The following is a 20,965-nucleotide window of genomic DNA, read 5'->3' as shown; positions in this document are numbered from 1 at the left end:
TCCTGTAATGTCCACTCGGGCCTCCAACAGTAATTCAGTCCCCATGATCTCCCAAGTTAAAATGTCCAAACGTAGAACTGAAGTAAACATGTTTGTACAAGATGCCCAAAAAGGCTGATCTCTGTGCCCGTGTGGTGCACTCATTCAGTCCATGGACGCGACTTTATAACCCTGCAAGATGGCATAAGGTCATAACTTAGCACTCCAAACTCTCATCCAAACATGGCCACGCCTGACTCTAAAAAGATCAACATGGCACCAGCCAAAAACCCTTACAAACACTCTGCTGTTCACCTTTTAGTTGGAGACCTTTGTAAACACGAGTCCCCACAGGTGTATAAAAACAAACATCTGTGTATGTGGTTAAAAGGCAACATAAATTATTACTGCTAAGAGTAGTACAACTAAAAGTGGTGTTATTGAAATATAAAATTGTGAACTTCTAGTGCAACATGTGATTTTGTTGCTATAGTACTGCAGCCCCCTCGTACTGCTGCAGAACTACAGTTACACGTCACGGTGAAGTTAAGCGACAAACTTCCACTTTACTGACACAGACAGTACGATCAAATGCTGCAGGAGAACTTACACTATGTGTCATATACAGAGTGTGCCCCTCCCCCACCACTCCAGTAAAGTGCAGTTATATTTAGTAAAGGCACCGGGGACGCTGGACAGGCCGCCGTGTAGCCACTCGGTGTGTGTGAAGTACAGTTAAAGGTGAGCGTAAAGGGTAAGGTGTGTGTGTGTGTGTGCTGGGGTTACTGCCCTTTGCAGTGACTGCTGAGCTGGTCTCACATTTCCCCTTTAGATGAACTTTAACCTTCTCTGTGAGCGTTAGGGACCATCACTCTTGTTCACCCCACAGCATAACAGTCATTCAGCACACTGAGAGTAAAACTGGGCCCCACAAAAAGACTTTTTCCCCTTCATTCTTGTGATGTTTTGAACTAATTTGTGCCTTTTTTCACTGGATTATGGTAGAAATGTAAACTTTTGTTTCCTTTGTGGCTTTTGTTTAAGAGGAAAGTCCTCTGTGAAAGTTCATGTCACACCAGTTCGCACAAATGATGAACGAAATCGTTTCATTTAATCAGTCTGCTGGATTTCAACAGTTGGGCTGTATTTTGAAACCTTTCTGAACTCGTACCTGTGTTCAGTGATCAGCTGCTGCAGCTGCCCGTGTCGCCATGCACTTGTGAGTCAAAGAGGCCACGCCTGTAAAAATGCAAACTTTAAGCTTTAATGCAATTTAAATATGCAGATACAGTCGTTAAACCTCACCAGTCTGAGCTTGTGTACCTGAAACGACTGCAGGTTTCCGCTGCTGTCAACCAAAGAGACACGTTTTCTAATCACAGATGGGACTGAAACACTAAACCAGGAAACCACTGAGGTGTAAACACCTTTAACATCTTTGCATTTAAGCACAATTAAATCAGGTACACACAAAAAAGACACATAAAAAAAGCAGAAATCAAATGGGAATTTAAGAGGTTTCAGGTTTTTTTTTATTATGTGTATTTTTTAATGAAAGTCAGAATAAGAAAAACCTCGTTGCCCTTTAAAGATGAGGGACATAAAACAGAGTTAAACTGGGTAACTTTTACTTAAAAGTAATCGGTCTAAACAGTTGGAGTGCCCTCTGAGACGAAATAAACACCTCTTTTTATTTAGCCTCCACATGCTCAGCACACTGACGGCTTCCTCAGAGTAAAGGCCGTCCTCTCTGTCATCAGGGATTTCGTTTCTTTAGGTTTTCCTCTGAATAAATATTAAACCTTAACAAACTGCTTATTTGACAAATTAACATGTGATGTTTTCCCTCAGATGAGCCGGAGCTCTGGGGTTCTGTGAGCGCCACAGTGATTTTAAAGTTTTAGATTAGATCATGCACACAGAGCCACATTTGTTTAACGATTCTTGTGTTTGAAAGCATTAAATTAAACAGTGATGATAGCACTCGAGTGTTCGAGTCGCAGCACTTCCTGGATTCAAATCGTCTCTGCAGATATAAAATCAAAGAGCAGTTCCTTTTAAAGCAACACAGCCGGTCCTGATTATTATTTATTATTACTGTTAAAGAGGTGGTTTTATACATTTCTTACATTATTTTCAGACTTTTCCATTTCATTTTCATTATTATTATTATGTATTTTGTTATCTACCTGAGCTCTCCTGCCTTTGCTTTGTGGTGTTGCAGGCTGTGTTTAATGTTTTGGCTGCAGTAACACGGGCACTTAATGACTTTTGGGTTAAATAAAGATTATATCACACTGTTGGTCCAGTGCATCCATGTCCCCTGAAGTCTTTAAGCTCTTATTTCAGAGCAACTGACGGACAGAAACATTCATTGTACCCGAGTTTAAAGACTTCCTGGATTGTGTTACGCTGCTGGTGATTTTCCTTTTGACTCTTTGGGAAGCACTAGAAATGTGTGTGTTCAGGAAGTATTTACATATCTGAGCATGTTACGCTAGGACTGCAGTCCAAACTTACACAGCCTCAGATTAAGGCTCTTATAATTATGTTTGGAGACGGCAAACAGCAGTGAGGATCTGATGATTAACTACAGCCGGGAGGTTTTTCTGTTTGCCTCCGTCCTGTCACATGCACACACTCCCTCCTTCCTCCTCCTCCTCCTCCTTCTGCTGCAGGGAGAGGCTATAAAAACCCTGCTGGGGGACAGACAGACACTTTCCACGTCAGTCGGACAGTCAGACAGACGACCCCCTCTTCTTGCTCGCTGCCTCTGAACAGGTAAGCTGGGACGGCAGACAGCTGAGGGCTCTGCTTGGAGCGCTTTTAAGTAACTTCCTGTTTGTGTCCGGCTCAGACTGCTTCTGGTTTGGTGGCATGCGTTTTAGACTTTTACTCTGAAAGCTCAGTTTGCAGAAGTTCTCCTGAGGTGCTAACTTAAATAAGTTCCTGTTTATGGCAGGAAGGGGAACAAAGTTTGAAAGGTTTGACTTTGAGTGGGCTGAAGGTCACAGAGCTGACAGACAGACGTGAGAGGCTCAAAGTCCATGGACGGACGGACACCCTCCATGTGCTCACAGGGAGCTTTAAATGTGACTCTTTAGCATTTAAAGTCCTCCTGAGCTCAGATCTGCACACATTTAAGCAGGTTATATAAACTCCAAGCAACACTTCCTGAATCTGACTTTTCACCTTAAAGGAAAAGGTTTTATTACATTTTGAAAAGACTTCTGTTCTGTTGACTTTCTACTTGTTGAGTGACTTTGATTCATCTGTAGTGTAACGCTCGGCTTTCTGTGTGATAACTTTTACACTTGGAGACATTTTATTGTGTTATTGGTTCATTTCTTGTTTGTTTAGCAGGCTGAAACAAAGTGTCCCTAAACCTGCCCCGCTGCTAGGCTGCTAAGGCTCATTCAGCCAATAAAAGAGGTTTTCATTCGTCCCACATGGTCTAGCAGCAGACTTCACTCAAAGATAATGATCACAGGTGGTTTAAACGTGACCTGCTGGGTGTCTAAATGGCCACTCTGCACCTTAAAATGAGGCGTAGCCTCCCCTCAGGGGTCTGGGAGACAGGGGTGTGGTTTAAGGGGGGCACTAATCCTTCAAAATGATGTTTCTGTATCAAAGCAGCCATGTGTGGACTAGTCTCTCCCCCTGAATGCATCACTGTAAATATAACTAATGTGAGCGCTCATGGACTTAAAGCTATTGTGCTAATTATCGATGTAAAGCCCCCTCCCCATCGTCCTTCAGTGGTCTGATGTTTGAGATATTACATACTGGTGACCCAGTCTGTATGTTAAAACTCATGCTTCTCCACGGCTGACCAACAGTGAGCAGGAGCAGCTCACAGACCCGTGGTGCCACATGCTTGATCTCATGTGAGCTGTTCTGTTACTCACTAGACTTGAATGTATTCACAGCTGACTCCAGAAAGCATGTTGGCCACTTGCTGGGCCTGCATGTAGTAAAAACCAATGAAGGTGCCTTTCTCATCTTATTTCTAACCATAAACCGATAAACATACTTATGCTTGAGTAACTTAATAATATGATTGGCTTTGCATTGTGAGAGTTAGTTATAGCCTCTTGTATGCTGTTAAGGCCAGAAGCTGCAGAGGTGAGTGTCTTGGGTTTGACGGCTGAAAGTCCTGATGAACAAAGCTACCTAAAAACTGTTTTTAGTGGTCAGCGTTATTGTGATGCCTTTTAAAGAAACGTGAGAAGACTGTGAAATGAGTAGTTGGTGTGCATTTAAGTGTCCTCAGTCAGCTTTAATTCGCTCAGTTTTCAGCACACCCAGCATGAACAGGCCTCGTTCCATCTGCCTGAGACGTTTAACGGTAGCTCATGATAACAAAACGGGGTTTTAACAGATTTCCCCTAAAAGTTTAAAGACTTCAGTGACTCATCTGCTTGGACTTGACATAGGATCAAAACAACATCTAGGTGCTCAGATGTACCCAACCTGTGTACAGGAAAAACACTTTGATTCTTCGAAGGATCAGCGACTTCAGAATTTGGTTGGAGCTGCTGTGCCTCGTGTTTAACAGACTTTGTCAGACTGCCGCTGTTATAGTCAGTTTATTCATTCTGAAAGCAGATCTGAAAGAGGCTGGCTGACCCACACTCATCTGCAGCCAAGTTCAACTCTAAGCAGGTGTACAGTGTTTGTAAAAGCCATCAGGGGTTTGGAGTGTACTGTAAGAGCTCAGCTGTTCAAATGGCATCTGCCCAGACACACTCTTACATAACACGCAGCAGATGTGACGGACGCTCTGAACCTGCTCACACAGTTGGACCAGAACACTTTTACTACAGCAGCTTTTCTCAGTGTGCGCAGAATCAGAAGAGCTTGCTGTATGAGACCTAGCAACCAGATAAAGCCCAGTCCTTCAGCTGTGAGGTGAAGTGGGTCATGCACGGTGGAGGCTAATATCAGCTCAGTCACAAATGCCTCTTCAAATGTCACAAGCATTAATAAGAGTCTGTGTAACTCAAGAACAGCAGGGAGGAAGTCATGACCTCTGCAGAAAGGTCAGGGGAAAAGTCAAAGGCTCCCACACGGCTGGTGTTGGTATAAATAACCCAGCCAGACTATGATACCCCCCTCGTGCCTGCAGAATGGTCTCTCCCATTCTTCTGTTGAGCCCTGTAGCTGTCAGTCAGGAGTGCAGGGCTGTGATTGGTTGTGTGGGTGGAGTCTGATAAGAAAGGTCATCATGGAGGCATCATGGCATTAAACAGGATTTCTGCAGCAGGTCTCTCACTCAATCTGACCTCTTCACGGGGATTTTTTTTTTTTTTTTAGTAACATGTCAAATTTCAGATTAAACAAATGTTTGACTCAGTGCGGATGACACTTCTATAAAAGATTTTCTTTGTATTTGAACTAATCACCTGGTTCTCTTCCCCCTTCAGTCAGGATGTCTATCACCAAGATCCACGCTCGTGAGATTCTGGACTCCAGGGGAAACCCCACAGTGGAGGTGGACCTGTGGACAGCCAAAGGTGAGCAGCTGTCACTTTGACCATGACGCACTTCCTGTTTGCAGCGAGTTCAGTAACCTGACGGTCAAACTTCACCTCAGGTCTGTTCAGGGCTGCTGTTCCCAGCGGCGCTTCAACCGGAGTCCATGAGGCTCTGGAGCTTCGTGACGGAGACAAGAGCCGCTACCTGGGCAAAGGTGGGAGGAGTCAAGTGTGTGGGGCTGGGGATAGCATTAATGCTACTTTTAGCGTAGCTGCTAACACCTGTGTTTCCCTGCAGGTACCGTCAAGGCTGTGGAGCATGTCAACAAGGAGATTGCCCCCAAGCTGATTGAGAAGGTATCCGTTAAGTTGGATTGCTGATGTTAGCTTGATGCTAATACACTTTAACTACTGCAGGGATTCACTGCAGGCTAATGGTACTTCATCCCATCTGTACAGAAACTCAGCGTCGTCGAGCAGGAGAAGATCGACAAGTTCATGCTGGAGTTGGATGGCACTGAAAACAAATGTAAGGACTTAGAAACTCGCCTCATAAAAGTAGTTGAATTTAAGATTTGTTTCTTCCATGTTTTTACATAAAAGGGTGGCGACGTAAAATGGCAAATTCTTTTAAAACCAGTCCAAACAATATTAGGTTATAAGAACTGGGTAAACAAAATATTTAACAGGAAATGAACTGCTGAAGTGAATTGTAGAAAAAGAGTGAAAACAAAGCTGGAAGCACTGCTTTCTTTGGCATTTATACAGGTATACTGGTGCACCCGTCTATATAGCCTGAAATAAATGTGCCATCTGACAGATTTCTTAATATTTCATTAAGATTTGTGATCCTCTGACATTGTAACTGATTCAGGTGAACACCTGGTATGGACTCTGAGGATCACCATTCATGTTAACTTGCTGGGCATGAGGAAATTAAGAAATTCCACTGCACTTAAAGTTGTGTCTGCCAAGTTTGTGTACTGAAGGATGGGACTTTAATAAATGACTGTAATAACTTCAACCTGAGTCCATGGACTCAACAATCTGTTTAACCTTTCTAGTGGCAGGTTAAAATCAGCTCTTCACTAGCAAGAAGAATATTTCAACCCACAATTATATTTGAGAAACCCTCAAATCGTGTAAAGGAAAGTCAATTGACATCCCTCGAGTCGTGGTTTAACACTCTTCATGCTTCATTCATGTACTGAATGTATTCAAATTTATAATATTTATACTTAACTTTTGGGGAAACACAGATGAGTTCAAACAACTTGGAGGATTTCTTGACCCTCTTTACCTGGTAGTTTGGCCGTACTGTGCAACTGTATGCAGATTGTTTTGAAGCAAGGATGTCTGATTCTTTGTTTGCAGCCAAGTTTGGTGCCAATGCCATCCTGGGTGTGTCGCTGGCTGTCTGTAAAGCTGGAGCAGCAGAGAAAGGAGTTCCCCTCTACCGCCACATTGCTGACCTTGCTGGTCACAAAGATGTCATCCTACCTGTGCCTGTGAGTGGGAGGGGCTTGTGCTTAAGTGAAGTGGAAAACTGGCTTTAAAGACCCAAACTTCTTGACTCAACTTTACTTATATTTTTATTTAATTTTTTTATTTAGTTTGCTATTAACGTGCAAGCCTATGGGAAATTTGTAGTGAGCCTCTGGACAATTTTTATTGTGCACCAGATTTTTATTTTCAATTCAGTGGTTTCATTTAAGCTCCAGAGGTGTTTTGTAACTTGTGTTTGGGTAGTTTGCATATGGATGGTATTTTTAGAATCTTTCTCTTTCTGCAGGCCTTTAATGTGATTAATGGTGGTAGCCATGCTGGAAACAAACTGGCCATGCAGGAGTTCATGATCCTGCCAGTTGGAGCCTCCAACTTCCATGAGGCCATGAGGATTGGAGCTGAGGTTAAACCCTGCCCTCTTGCAATGTTTCTGCTATGAACGGTAAAACCGATGTCTAACTGTTTAAATACTTTGTTTTCAGGTCTACCACAACCTGAAGAATGTCATCAAAGCTAAATATGGAAAAGATGCCACCAACGTGGGAGATGAGGGAGGCTTCGCTCCAAACATCCTGGAGAATAATGAGGGTGAGAGCTGCACGTGACCACGCAGTGACGTTATGTAGTTTATCTTGGGACTGATGTGACTGCTAATGCAATAGAATTTAAAGCAGACTTGTGTGTATTGCTGCTGCTTCAGTTAGTCAGACAGTTAAATTAACCAGTGGTTGAGCTGATTACTAGAAAACTAATAATACACATTTGGCACAACTCAAGGTTGAAGTTATTATGACTTCTAACAATGAGAGTTTGTGTTCACAGCTCTGGAGCTGTTGAAGACTGCCATCGAGAAGGCCGGTTACCCTGACAAAATCATCATTGGCATGGACGTGGCCGCCTCAGAGTTCTTCCGCAATGGAAAGTACGACCTGGACTTCAAGTCCCCCGATGACCCCTCTAGACACATTTCTGGTGAAAAGCTGGGTGACCTCTACCGCAGCTTTATCAAGAACTACCCTGGTAAGATTGACTAGAGCTGCTGCTATGACCACTGAATGACTTCAGAACATACAGTGATGATCTGTTCGCATCCTGAATGTAGACAAGATGTGTTTAGCCATGACCTTTGAGAAACTGCAGTGAATTTGGACAACTAAACCAATGTTGCACTGATGTGTCAAATTGAGCTTGAGATTTGACTTTGATTTATGGTCTTCAAATGTCTTTCACAAACCTAGGAAACAAAACTAATTCTGTAGCTTTGAGTCTGTGGTTTAACCAAATGTCTTTGGAAGGGAATATATTGGTCTCATAAAGCATTTAAATTTCAAACAAGGCTGCCAAGTATGAAACTCAAATTCCTTTTTGAATACTTGGATCAGAAGTATTCAAAATGTTTACTTGGTTTAGTTCACTTGAGCTCTTGAGGGAGTGAAATAAGCCTTTTGAGTTCAGGAAGTGGTCAGGCTGCCTTCTTGTTCATTGCAGGAAAAATGCTCTAAAATCTCTCTAGAGGTTCTAAATTTCTTTTTTCCATTTAAAAATGTGTGATGTTCAACTGATAATTTGGAGAACCACAAAGATTTGTGCAGTGTGCACATTTCCAATTGAATTCATGTAACTGTTAAGCACCGTAGCATCATTGAGCCTGTTGGGTGTCTGTGGCATTTCTACTGTGGAAACTTTCTCCTCAGTGTCTCTCTTTCTCCAGTCCAGTCCATTGAGGACCCATTTGACCAGGATGACTGGGAGCAGTGGGCTAAATTCACTTCTTCTGTAGACATCCAGGTGAGGTGCACACAGGCATGCAGACATGTGACACAACCTCACTGTCATTCGATTTCTTCTTTTTTTTTTTTTTCCTCTTTGCCACAATCATTGGCATCCCTAGACGTTTGTTAGCCTTGTGGAATCTCAAGTATACAAGCTGGTTCTTCCTGGAAGAACTCAAGGAAAACCTTCAGTAACGGGAATATAGTGTTACTATAGTAACACGTCGGTTTTTCTGCTCTAATCAGATCGTAGGCGACGACTTGACTGTCACCAACCCAAAGAGGATCCAGCAGGCAGTGGACAAGAAGGCCTGCAACTGTCTGCTGCTGAAAGTCAACCAGATTGGCTCTGTCACAGAGTCCATCCAGGCGTAAGACACCAATCAGTCGTTTTAGTCCACATTAACATTTTCTGCGTAAAGTTAATTAAATGTATCTGCCTGTCAGATGTAAGCTGGCTCAGAGCAGCGGCTGGGGTGTGATGGTTAGCCATCGCTCCGGAGAGACTGAAGACACCTTCATCGCTGACCTGGTGGTTGGACTTTGCACTGGACAGGTATTTAAACTTCATCAGACAGTCTCAGTGAGATTAATGTGTTCACAAAGAATAATTGAAGTTTTTGTTCATTAAAAACAAAAAATGCTGAGATTATAAACTATTCCCCTTAAAGTCATTTGAAAAAGCCAGACTGCTCACACATGGCTGGTCAATCTACTGCTTCATGTATTTGAGCTTGAATGAAAGATTTAAGATCATTTTGAAGCAAAATTGTAAGAAAATCACTTGAATCTTAACTGCTGGGTGTGTGCAAAATGCCTTGATAATCAAGGACTGATATGAACACTGATTATCTACAGAGGTCTGACTCAAAATGAAAATTAAAGTGCATCAGTACTTATAAGACCCAAAGTTTTGAGTCTTGTGGGAAAATCACTGGTCAGTTGCAGGCAGAAGAATAAATGTGACTTGTGCCTTTTTTAAATAAGTGGTTGCATAAAAGCAGGGAAACCACTATTGAACTGTCTGGTCCTATTTCTGATTAAATGTGCTGGGTAGGAAACTGGGTCACTACAACTCCAGTGCTGATCTCATTCTACTGTTTCTTTCAGATTAAAACCGGTGCCCCCTGCAGGTCAGAACGTCTGGCCAAATACAACCAGCTGATGAGGTAAGAACTTTAGGATTTTTGTCATTCTCAGGCTAGTAGACGTTTAAGAAAAACAAAGCACAGCTAATCATGACCTCTGACTTGCAGGATTGAGGAGGAGCTTGGAGACAAGGCCAAGTTCGCTGGCAAAGACTTCCGCCACCCAAAGATCAACTAAAGCACCATGCTGCCTTCCTGTCGCTGTGGCAACTGACTGACACCTGATGACCCCAGAAGGCTCTTGCCCCTTTCCACTGGGGGTGAGGGGTTAGAGGTCATAGTGGGCTTGACTGTCTCTCTAGATGTAATTCCATTAATGATGTTTTCTATACAAAAGACAAACATTAAAGAGTGAAAAGGAAACATCTCCGAGTTTAATTCATTTAGGCTGCTTATAGTCTTTTTACATTCAAACTCCTTAAAGAGCTGAGCTCTTCAATGCATCATGCATGTACAGATCCTCACCAGCAATGGTGAACAAAACTCATTCAGAACAAGCTTCTGCTTGATGTGAACAACTAATCGCTTCCTAATAGGAAAGACTGATATTCTGAAGTTTTCCTTCAGCTTTCCACCTCAAAATCCTCAGGTGTGCTTCAAATGTGTTTCTGTAACTCCTACAAATCAAATGGAAGTTATCAAGCCAAACACCAACAAACAAAATAAACTTTTGGTTGGACAAAGGTTCTGGGTTCATGTCCCCTTGTTGGCTGGGTTCTTTAGTTTTCTCCCTCCCATTGACATTTCTATTTGGTTAATGTATATCAGCATTTTTAGCCACCCAACAATTATCTGAACTGCATCAGTAAAAAGGCAGCCTGGATAAAACAGCAGTCAGTAATGGGTTTTATCAAAGCTGATTCCAGCCGTGAGGCGTTCTCATAGTGACCAACATGGACCAGACAATCTCTGGGCTTGGCTAGGTGATTGATCAGCATCTGTTTAATGAGATCTGACACAAATGGATCCAAAAGGCTGAAGAACTCGTTTAGGAATCAACATCTATGAATCTACTTCCTGTCTGAGTGTTTTGGTTTTTTTTTTTTTTCCTCTGGCCTGTACGATCATTTTGACAATTTGAAGATGGGGCTATCATCCAACAAGGTCTTCAAAGACTACTTGGTGATGTCAAACTGACAAATGCTTTATAACTAGACAACTACAGTGGTTTAAAAATAAAACGAGTGTTATCAACATGAAGTACTTTATAAATAAAGTGTAATTTGACACCTCCTGCAAGCTCTGATCAACCCGAAAGGTTAAGTTGATAATGCTACAGAGTTTCTTCCTGACGACACGGGGACTGATGTAGGGCCATTCAAATATGTCACACATGAGCTGACCTCTTAGGTTTCATATCTACCTTTCACGTTCAGCCTAAAACATGAGACTAAGCTTCCTGGTTAGAAATAGTGTAGTATATTATATCATGTCATTATCCGTGTCCAGTTATTTAGAAATAATATTCCTACATAATGTTTGTAATGAATTAAAGTTCTGTCTTGTTACACATGTGATTTTTATTGTGCTACAAACTAAAAGAGGATTTGAAAAGAAAACGTTTCTCGGTCTTATCTATAAGATTAAGACAAACATTTAAAACCCTTGTTTGTCAAAATAGTTAGCCATATAAGCATCAGTGAATATCTTAGCTTGCGTGATCTCTACAGATAAGCTTTGAGTGTTTGATAAGGGGCTGGTTTTCATGCCATTAGGCTGCACATTCAGTGTTGTTATACCATGAAAGTACATAAGGATTGAGCAATGCATCTAAAGGGGAAGTGGATGAGCTGCAGAGCTGCAGGTTCCCTCTCAGCTTCCTGCAGCAGTCAGAAAAGATGCAAATGAGACGTGTGCGACGAGTGTAACAGGAGGCACGACTGTTTTACTACATCAGATAAACTCCTACGCTTCACAATGAAGAATAACCAACTGATTCAAAGCAGTTTGTATATGCCAGTGTATGGATCCCTGTTTATTTATGAGCAGCTAAAGTGTGTTTTTCTTCCTAGTTGAACATTTAACATTAAAAATCTTTGAACTCTTTCAGTGCACTTGGCTCAGCTCTGCCCACAGCTACATTGATCATGAAAGTTAAAAGGACATTATGCCAGTTCAGTGTCACTTATTCTCTAAGGGTAGTCTCCAGTGGTGGAAAGCAACTCGTTTCCTCCTTGAAATTTCTTTCTTTAAAGATGAGTTTTCTTTCCTGCAGCATTTGGTGCTTTCTAGGGTCTTCGGCCTTCATTAGAATACCTCTCTCCGTCTGCATTTCCTCTTCCTCCCCTTCCAAGCATCATTGTAGGGCCTATTTTGGCCCACGATTAGGTCTCTTAGGTCTGCTGATAGCTTCCGGTTATTCTGGAAGGTTTTTAAATAGGTTTTAGCAATAAATATCTTTAATATGAAAATAAGCTTTAAATAAAATCCTGTGGTGAGAAAGAGGTGAAACATTTATGTGTTCAGTCTTGTGAACGAAGGGCAGATTTCTCACACTCAACTGGAGTCCACTATTCATGTCCACACACACACGCTGGTGTGACGTCAATGCTGATTGGTGGAGGAGTTTAGGCTGAAGGCAGCCTGTTGCCTGGATATGAGCAGCAGCCGTGCCGAAGTTCACTCTGAAAACGATCAAAACTCATTTAGAAATAATTACTTGTTACTTTACAATCGCTGTGTAAGAACAGCAAAACTGCAGCTGTGTGTGTTACAGTGCAGTGTTGCAGCCCTACAGCACTGGTCGGGCTGAAATGCACCGAAAGTGACACAAAGGTAAATATTGTGTTATTGTATTAAGAACAAGCTGCTCTCTGACCTGTGATTGGCCTTCTTTGGAAGTAAAGGCGCTGTTGTTTCCTGCTTGTCATGCTGACACACACACACACACACACACACACACACACACACATAATAACCCATCTTCCTCTCTAATGAGGTGATTGATGATCTGTTATTCCGCCCTTGTGTGCGTGTGTGTGTTATGCGTGGCTGATGACGTGTGAGGTTGAATGGGGGGCGGGATTTTGTCTGATGAGGACAAAGACAGCAGGGGGTCATTAAACACACACAGACACACACACCCATACATACACACCTATCCTTCGGAGCATGTGAACCTCTGTGGCCCCGCCCCGTTCCACAGGAAATAGTTGCAAACCACGACTCAGTCTCCACGGTGATGCTTTACGAGCTGACGGGACGACTGGGGTCAGGGGTCACAAGGAGACGGAGGGAAAGGCGAAGCTATCCTTTCTTTTGGGTGCGGTTATAATGGCGGCTCCCGAATATTCTAGGATTCAACTCAACATCTGGAACTTAATCTGGGACTCCAGGATTATCTTCATATTCCCCTGGAAGATTTTAAGTATCTCACTTAAAAGACCCAAGTCATTCCAGGAATCCCGGAAGCCCCTGAAAGACTGATTGAGTCATTCATTCTATCTGGAAGAATCCTGGAAGTGAAATCAAATTTTCCCTTAAGGACCCTGAGGACCGTGCAGGATCTATTTGATTCTCCCCATGCTCGATTCTCTATTTTCAACTGCTGGAGAATCTCGATGTACCTTAAAATGTTCCACAAGTTGCTGACTTGTGGAACATATTTTAGTCTGCATGAACATCTTTACTGACTTTTAGTTCTCAAGAAAGTCTAGAACTCCTTCTTTAAGGACAATCACATCCTTTGGCTTTCTCTCAAGAACATCTACAACACCTTCAGTAACTTACTAAACTTTTCCTGGAAACCTTGAACCAATAAACCATTTAACTCAATGAATTTTGTCAAGTATATGTGGAACTAGCCTACAAAGAATACCTAAACCTCCTGCAGGATCATTTCTCCTCTGAAAGCTCTTTAGAATCTCCTAGAAGTTCTTCAGAGTAAAGAAGGAAATTTCTCAGTACAACTCTTTGAGCTTAAATTGTTAGAAATAAATGTGTTTGGAAAAATAAAGTTCTGGTATGTCATTGTCCAGACTGACCTTTAATTATATAATTATAGTTATAAAAACTATTTGTTAATTCACAAAATAAATTATGTTTGACTCCCCTGAACTAGAAAGTTTTCTGTTTTGTTTTTTACCTTCAGAATCTTCAAGAGCCCTGAAACATTTCAAAGACTATACTTCTTTACTATACTTTTAGTACTTTAGTGACTAAATCAGATAAACTATTTCCAACTTACCCTACTGCAATCGCGTCTTTAACAACATCTGTTTCCAGAAACTCTGAAAGTGCTCCTGGAACTTCCTCAATGACAACAATAGACACTTGAAACTACAGTAGAAGGAGGCCCATTCTGTCTCCTGTCATGACTTTTACAACATGTTCAAATACCACTTGCACCTATTTGTGACTCCTGGAAACTTTTCAAGAACCCTGAACCATTTCCAGGACTGTATGAGCCTGTTCCTTTCCATTTATTGTGTTCTTAATTACTCATGGAAGAATTCGCCTTCTTCAAGAACATCTAGATGTTTGAGAGTAGTTTTGAGGGTTTGTCTCACCTGGAAAGTTTTCAAAGCCAAGACATTTTTAGCTCTATTACAGGTCACTAGATGACATCTGGAGGCCCACAACCCTTTCAGTCATTGAATGTTGTAAAGACACCTCAAACTGACCTAGGAAAGACCCTGGAGCTACAATGAGGACAATCTGAGACCCTCATGAAACTTGTGAACACTCCTATGGTCTTTGAAACACCACAAGGACTTCAAGATGCTTTTAAAACACCAAAGGAAACTATTTCAAACCAAAGAAGCCTCTTCAAGGATTCCTTGAACTTCCTCCAGAACTTCATGATTAAACTTTGTCGATTGAATATTTTTATCTATTTTGTTTTTTTGAGTGTTTTTTATAACACATGCATCCATTGAGTCCACATTCATCTGTGTGTGCGTCGTTGTGAGTGTGTGAACCCGTTGTCTGGGGTGACAGCAGTAAGAATGTGTGACATCATAGCGCCGAGTCGTATAAAAGTGTCAGCCCGCCGCCGGCACACAGATACTGACTGGTCCTGAGATGAGACAGGACAGACACCAGTGATAGTTAAAAAAAGAAAAAAAAAAGCTTATACGACTTGTTCTGAGACTGATAATCAATTACTGTGATTGGAGAAAAACAGTTGGATTGATCGGACGACCAGCAGAATCTTTTATTTGACTTTGATTTTTGTTGGAATATTTTTGAGAAACTGTTTGTCAGTAAGTTCTGCTTCTTTATTGTCCTAATCATCAAATTTACTAATACATAAACATCAGAAAATGACATTTAAACTTCAAAAATATTTCATCAAATTAAAGAAAATCTAAATTGAAATTTACTAAATAATCCAGTTTAATAACTCCCATAACCCAATGAAGATTTATTCATATCTAATAATAAAATAACAAAAATCAAAATTTATTTTAAGTCTAAATTTTCTAGCCTTCTTTTACTTAAAATTTTTTTTAACTCTATTGTATTGAATTGAATTCAATAATAAAAATCTAAACACCTTCAGTTTGGTAGACTCTAATCTACATCTGTAATCTGAGACTGTAATAATCAATTTAAAAAAACTATTCATGACCACATTGTAAAAAAACAGAATTGTACAAACGTGAATAAAGCTACAAATTTGTTAAGATGCACAAATAAATTCAAATTTATGTTAAAAATATATTTTTGTTTCTTTTTTAATACCACAACAAAATTTGACCCAATCAGTTTTTATCTCCTGATCAGGTTATTTCACCACAATATTCACTTTTATCAAGTCACAGCAATCCTCTGACCGATAGATGGCGCTGTAGGCTTTAATAACCTTCAGTCAGAGCTACACGTAACTCAGCTATTTCATGTTCTTCTTAAAGCTTATAGGTTAAAAACAGTCATGGTGGTGTGTTTTTTTAACTAAATGTTTTTTGTACAAACAAAGATGGCTGCTGCTTCATCTCCTTTCATTTCCCTCATCTTCCTCCTCTTCCTCGCTGTTGCTGCGGAGTTAAAACCGTCACCTCAACGAGACAACAAACAGGTCAGTGGAGAACTTCCTTTTCATCATTACCTTCATTCTCTTTTTACACCCTTTATTTTAATCATTATCTTTGTCCTCATTATCTTCATTCATCGTCTTCATCGATAGTTTCTGCTCTTTTTATTGATTATGTCAGCTTTAATAAAGAGATACAATGAAACAGATCTCATAGTCAGAGATGATCTTAGATTAACAGCATGGTGTCATCAGCATAAGTGAGTCTGTGTAAGATTTTTCAGTGCTCCACCGATCAGTGACACATAATAGGAAGATTAATGTGACACTTAAAAAATGTCATCTGTTTGATGTTTTAAAGACTTGTTTTAAAGACTCAAATATGGGGCAAAGGTTAATGGACCCATCGTTACAAGAGTACTAACAAATATATAATATGGCTTACTCTAAGTTCTGTTATGTGGGACCAGTGTGTAATCTGAGTAATCTGATTAGTTGACTACTCTGTGTACTTGAGGTACAGTTATCAACATTCACTAGAAAAGGCAGTGAATCACACAGATGATTACTGACTGTATTTCAGGTTTTACACTCTCTGTTTGGCTCTCGTCTTTCAACTCTCATCTTGGCCACTCCCACTTTTGATGACATCACAGAGGGATCAGCTGGACAGCTCACCTCCACAACTCCTTCTGCAGTACTGCCTGTGAGCCGCACCCTTGCAAAGCGAGTGAACAGCAGAACTGAAGCAGTCCCTCAGTTCTTTCTCAACTTCCTGCGGCAACAGACCAAGATGAGGAGGTGGAGCCGCAAGTCGATGATGGGAGGGAGAGGATGCTTTGGGATGAAGATGGACCGTATTGGGTCCATGAGTGGTCTGGGCTGTTAGACATATGTGTCACCATGGTAACTACACTACGACCTAAGCTCCGCCTGACGTTGCATGACCTCTGACCTCCAGAAGGATGAATTTTTCCACTGGGCAAAGACTTCATGTTGGATCTTTACTAATAAAGGACTAAAGGAAACGTACTAATGACCCTTGACGCCTGGCTCCAGTGCAGCCAGCAGGACTCTGTGTGTGTGAAAGACGAACATGTTTTAAACATGTAGATATATTTGTGTGTGTAAGAACATTAGGCATTTAGCTCACAGCAGGAAATGATCCGCTTCACACGCCTTTTCATTACAGGAAGTACTCTGTGTTGCTCCAGTGAGGGGCGGAGTCTGGATAATGTGTGCAGGACATGGCAGGTTAAAGACAGATGAATGTCCAATCTGATAGTGTTGCACATTTTTGCGCTTTTACATGTGTCTCTGTCGGGTGATGTACTGGAAAGCTGATCACAGTGGGGCATGTGTGAAAGCAGCTTAATAGACGACCATGTGTTAAACATGCAGGTATGTGTGTGTTTGTGTGGACGGACTGCAGGCAACAATAAACTACAGAGAAAACCTCACTGGGCTTATGTTGCTTTGATTCAACAGGTAAATAACATCACACAGATATTTATTACAACATTAATATTAATGAAAGTTTCAGTTTTTACTGTGTGAACTTCCTGTTTATGGTGACACTGAACGGACATTATGGTGCTTCCAACAAGGAAGAAGAATCCTAAATAGGAATGCATATTATGGCTCTGTAACAGCAGGAATGTATTTATCTGTTGTTTAACCAGGAAAACATTTTGAGGTTAAAGACTTGAGAAATACCAAGGGCTCAGGGAAGAGCTTGAGAAGAACAACATCGGAGATCTCTGTCCAGAAGAGCGCGGTCCTAGGAACAGCTAAGATACTGCGCAGGACCGCTCTACCTTTCTGAGAACCAAAAGAAAACCTACTTTTTAAGAACTCGCTAACTCAAGAGTGACATCGCTCCCAAGTTTTGACATATGAGTTTCAAAATATCTCTTCAAGCATGTTATGAAGATGCATTAATGTTATGAGATGACCAAAATAATAGTCAATGCTAGGTTTTTAAAATAAAAGCCTAATTTCAACTGTTTTCACCTTACTGTAATTACTTACTCCACTGAGATGATGTCAGGCTGTTATGAAGTAAACAGTAATGTGTAAGGTGACTGTTTAGCAAGTCTGAAGCCTGAGCTTTTGGCTCACTGGGATTATTTTTACAGGTTTATCCCATTGTATGAAATTTAGCAAAGTGAGTTATTTATAGATGCAGTTTAACAGAAAAGACAGAATCACAGCAAATGAGCAAGAAAACGGGAGAGGCTTTTATTAGCCTTGCCACAAGGGTTACTTCTTATTGCCTGTGATCTGGTTTTGAAAACTTATAGCAGACTATAAGATGCTCTGTGATGTTTAAGGTAATGAAAGTTATTCTTTTACCCTGTGTTCATTTCATCTGTTTCTTTAGGAAATGGTTTATTACCTTGTCTCCACGTGAGACTCCTTTAGTTTGTGTTATTAGTGCGCCCTCATGTGGCAGATGCCAGTGAGTGCAGTTACCTAAGTTTGCGCACAGCACGCTTCACTAAAACCAAGCTAGAACAAGGAAGAAGTGTTTTTAAAAACACGTGTCTGAGTATTCGTCAAATTAATTTATCATAAACATGTTTGTGATAAATAAACAGGTCAGCTGTTTGTTTTACTGACCTTCACATAAATATTACTCTTTAGGGTTACAAATTATTTCTATATAAAAAAAAATCATATTATTTAAATGATTTGACCGTAATGTTTTTTAATACATAATATAGTCCTACAGTCATAAATTAGTCCTCGTCAACACAGTCAAATGTAGCAGGTTGGTGCTGCACTTTCACATCGGAAACATTTTGTTTGTTTGTCTGTTTGTTTGGTTTTTTACATATGACTATCAAATATACGATAAACCTGATAACTATTAAACTAAAGATTATGAAACATATAATGAAAGCAACAGTTCACTGGAGTTGTGTCACTGTTGTTGGAGTGTTATTTTGAAACAGACAGTGAACACATCACTTGACTTCCTTTTACATATTTCCTAAAGCTTTCTTATGATAAGTCCACTGCCACTTTTCATTTATCAGTTTTTCTCTTTTATCTCATAATTTGAAGCTTCTAGTTGAAGTCAGTGATATGACCAGCTCTATTAAAAGTTGATCATGAAGTTCTTTTGGATAGATATTAATATCTTGTGCAAATACCAAGTTTTCTTAATTATAATTCTTTTTGGTCAGGATTTTCTGAACAGAGTGCCATTTACATCAGTGGATGGTTCATGGTGTTGGTGGTGTATGGAACACATCATAAAATGTGTGACGCGTTAATAATTTTACCGGTTAAAGGTTAAAATACAAAAATGATCATATCATTACATTGTTAGAGAAAATGTCATTCATTCACACTGAAAAAGACTGGAAATAATAAAAGATAATCTTCTTCTTATTATTATTATTATTATTAAGGTGGTCTAAGTTGAAACTTGAGAAGAAGAAATACATTTTTAGACAGGTTGCCTAAAACTTGAATTTAATCACCACTCATTTCAAAGTGATTTCCTTCTTCTTCTTCTTCTTCTTCTTCTTTTGGATCCTCCTTTTAGGAGTTGCCACAGTGCATCTTATCTGCTCGGCAGTTCCATTTTTAACATCCTATGCACATGTCCACACCATCTCGGCCTTGCTTCTATAACTTTGTCTCCAAACTGCTCTTCCTAATTTCTTATCCTCTCCATCCCGATCACTCCCAATGACGTTCTTAACACATTCAGCTCGGCCTTCTGTCTGTTCATCAGTGCCACCGTCTTCAAACCAAACATCACAGCACGTCTCACTAACATCTTATAAACCTTCTGTTTCACTCTTGCTGCTTCTGTAACAAATCACCCTTGACACTCGTTTCCATCCTCCCCAGCCTGCCTGCACTTTCTTCTTCACCTCTCTTGTACACTGTCAGTTGGATGGTTGACCCCAGGAACCTCATCTACGTCACTCCTTTTACTCCTCGCACGTTCATTTTATCCACTTGCCTCATCCTCACACATGTTATCTGTCTTATTTCCTCTTCTCTCTCCTCCTCCTGCTCCCTTCTCTCCCAACAGATCAAAACATCATCTGTAAACATTCATAAGACTTCCTCATGTTGAACCAGTTTCAGTAATTGTTTAATAATATTACATTTATTTTGAATATTTCTACGTTTTTTAAGAATATATAATTATTTTTGTATTTCTGGTGAAATTTCTGACATGCACAGGTTGTTCCCGCCTCTCGGGGGCAGCATGCAGACATTTGGCTGTTCCCTGTCACGTGACGAGGTCAGTAGTTCCGGGGTCAGGGCTCGCTCAGCTAACATCAAGCAAACCGTTGACGGTAACACGGAAACAGAACGAGCTGACTGTCCTCTCCTCCCGGACGTTCTCCTCCGCTACCAGCGAGCCTCCTGCCTCTGGATCCCGGCTGTTCCCGCCTCTTCCTCCGTCCTCCTGGTCCGCACCGGTCAATAAGCCTGAAGCATGTCGGCAGTGCAGCGGATGAAAGTGGCAAACGAGCGACACAGCAAGACGATCACACAGCGGGGACACGTCCAGAAAACGTCGGTAGGGAAACCAGGGCTAACGGCTGACCCGTTAACTTAGAGCCCGTGGGCTGTGGCCGGCGTGTGGTCTGTAGATGTGATGTTCGTGTAGAAGTGAGCATTTAAATACGTTTATTTGATTTATTTAGAGTCGAATCCAGGAAACAGCTAGCTCGCTAAGTTAGCCACGGAGCTCTGTTACCATCACAGTCGCCATCATGCTGCATGTAATTGTTGTTAAAAATCAGTGAAATGGTGGGATAGTAACAGAGGTCCCGCTGCTGGCGCACTGTGAGTGGCTGTTTAGTGTGTCATCTTAAAGAGAGCCAGAGTCCTTCAGGAAAGCTGGAGTTTTAGCGCGCCGCTCGATTGTAATTTATAGAAATACGATTTTATTCTAATATATTAAAGTTTTATTTTGTGGTGTTCAATCGGCACAAACATATAAAGCTGTCGGCTGTTTGTGAGCTTTTGGGGGGCTTTAATCGTCCATCCCCTCTGTGTGATGAGGTGTAAACAGATGGAGTGGGCGGAGGCGTGCAGCTCAGTGCGCACATTTAAAACAGAATTTGTGTCAAA

General features: G+C 41.0%; 2 protein-coding genes across 3 annotated transcripts; both read left to right on the top strand.

Moving 5' to 3' along the window:
* Nucleotides 1–2,617: 2,617 nt before the first annotated feature.
* eno3 (enolase 3, (beta, muscle)) lies at nt 2,618–10,245 on the top strand. Of its 2 annotated transcripts, none has more exons than XM_026160868.2 (14): nt 2,618–2,760; nt 5,406–5,495; nt 5,576–5,671; nt 5,755–5,813; nt 5,916–5,985; nt 6,831–6,964; nt 7,249–7,365; nt 7,445–7,550; nt 7,785–7,982; nt 8,674–8,750; nt 8,981–9,105; nt 9,182–9,290; nt 9,845–9,903; nt 9,991–10,245. In XM_026160868.2, the coding sequence occupies exons 2-14, from the start codon at nt 5,411–5,413 to the stop codon at nt 10,058–10,060; spliced, it is 1,305 nt and encodes a 434-aa protein (XP_026016653.2). In that variant the 5' UTR covers nt 2,618–2,760; nt 5,406–5,410; the 3' UTR covers nt 10,061–10,245. The 2 variants fall into 2 exon arrangements, with proteins under 2 accessions (XP_026016653.2, XP_080155446.1); XM_080299320.1 differs by lacking the exon at nt 2,618–2,760 and adding an exon at nt 5,101–5,245.
* Nucleotides 10,246–14,823: 4,578 nt separating this feature from the next.
* Nucleotides 14,824–17,316, top strand: LOC113017776 (C-type natriuretic peptide 2-like). Its single transcript, XM_026160896.2, has 3 exons — nt 14,824–15,086; nt 15,803–15,901; nt 16,440–17,316. Exons 2-3 carry the CDS (start codon nt 15,803–15,805, stop codon nt 16,743–16,745), a joined length of 405 nt encoding a protein of 134 aa, XP_026016681.2. The 5' UTR covers nt 14,824–15,086; the 3' UTR covers nt 16,746–17,316.
* The last annotated feature ends 3,649 nt before the right edge of the window (nt 17,317–20,965 follow it).

The sequence above is a fragment of the Astatotilapia calliptera genome, chromosome 3 (assembly GCF_964374335.1).
Source record: "Astatotilapia calliptera chromosome 3, fAstCal68.1, whole genome shotgun sequence".
Lineage (NCBI taxonomy): Eukaryota > Metazoa > Chordata > Actinopteri > Cichliformes > Cichlidae > Astatotilapia > Astatotilapia calliptera.
Note: the sequence above shows the minus strand (reverse complement) of the source record. Positions and strands in the feature narration are given on the sequence as shown.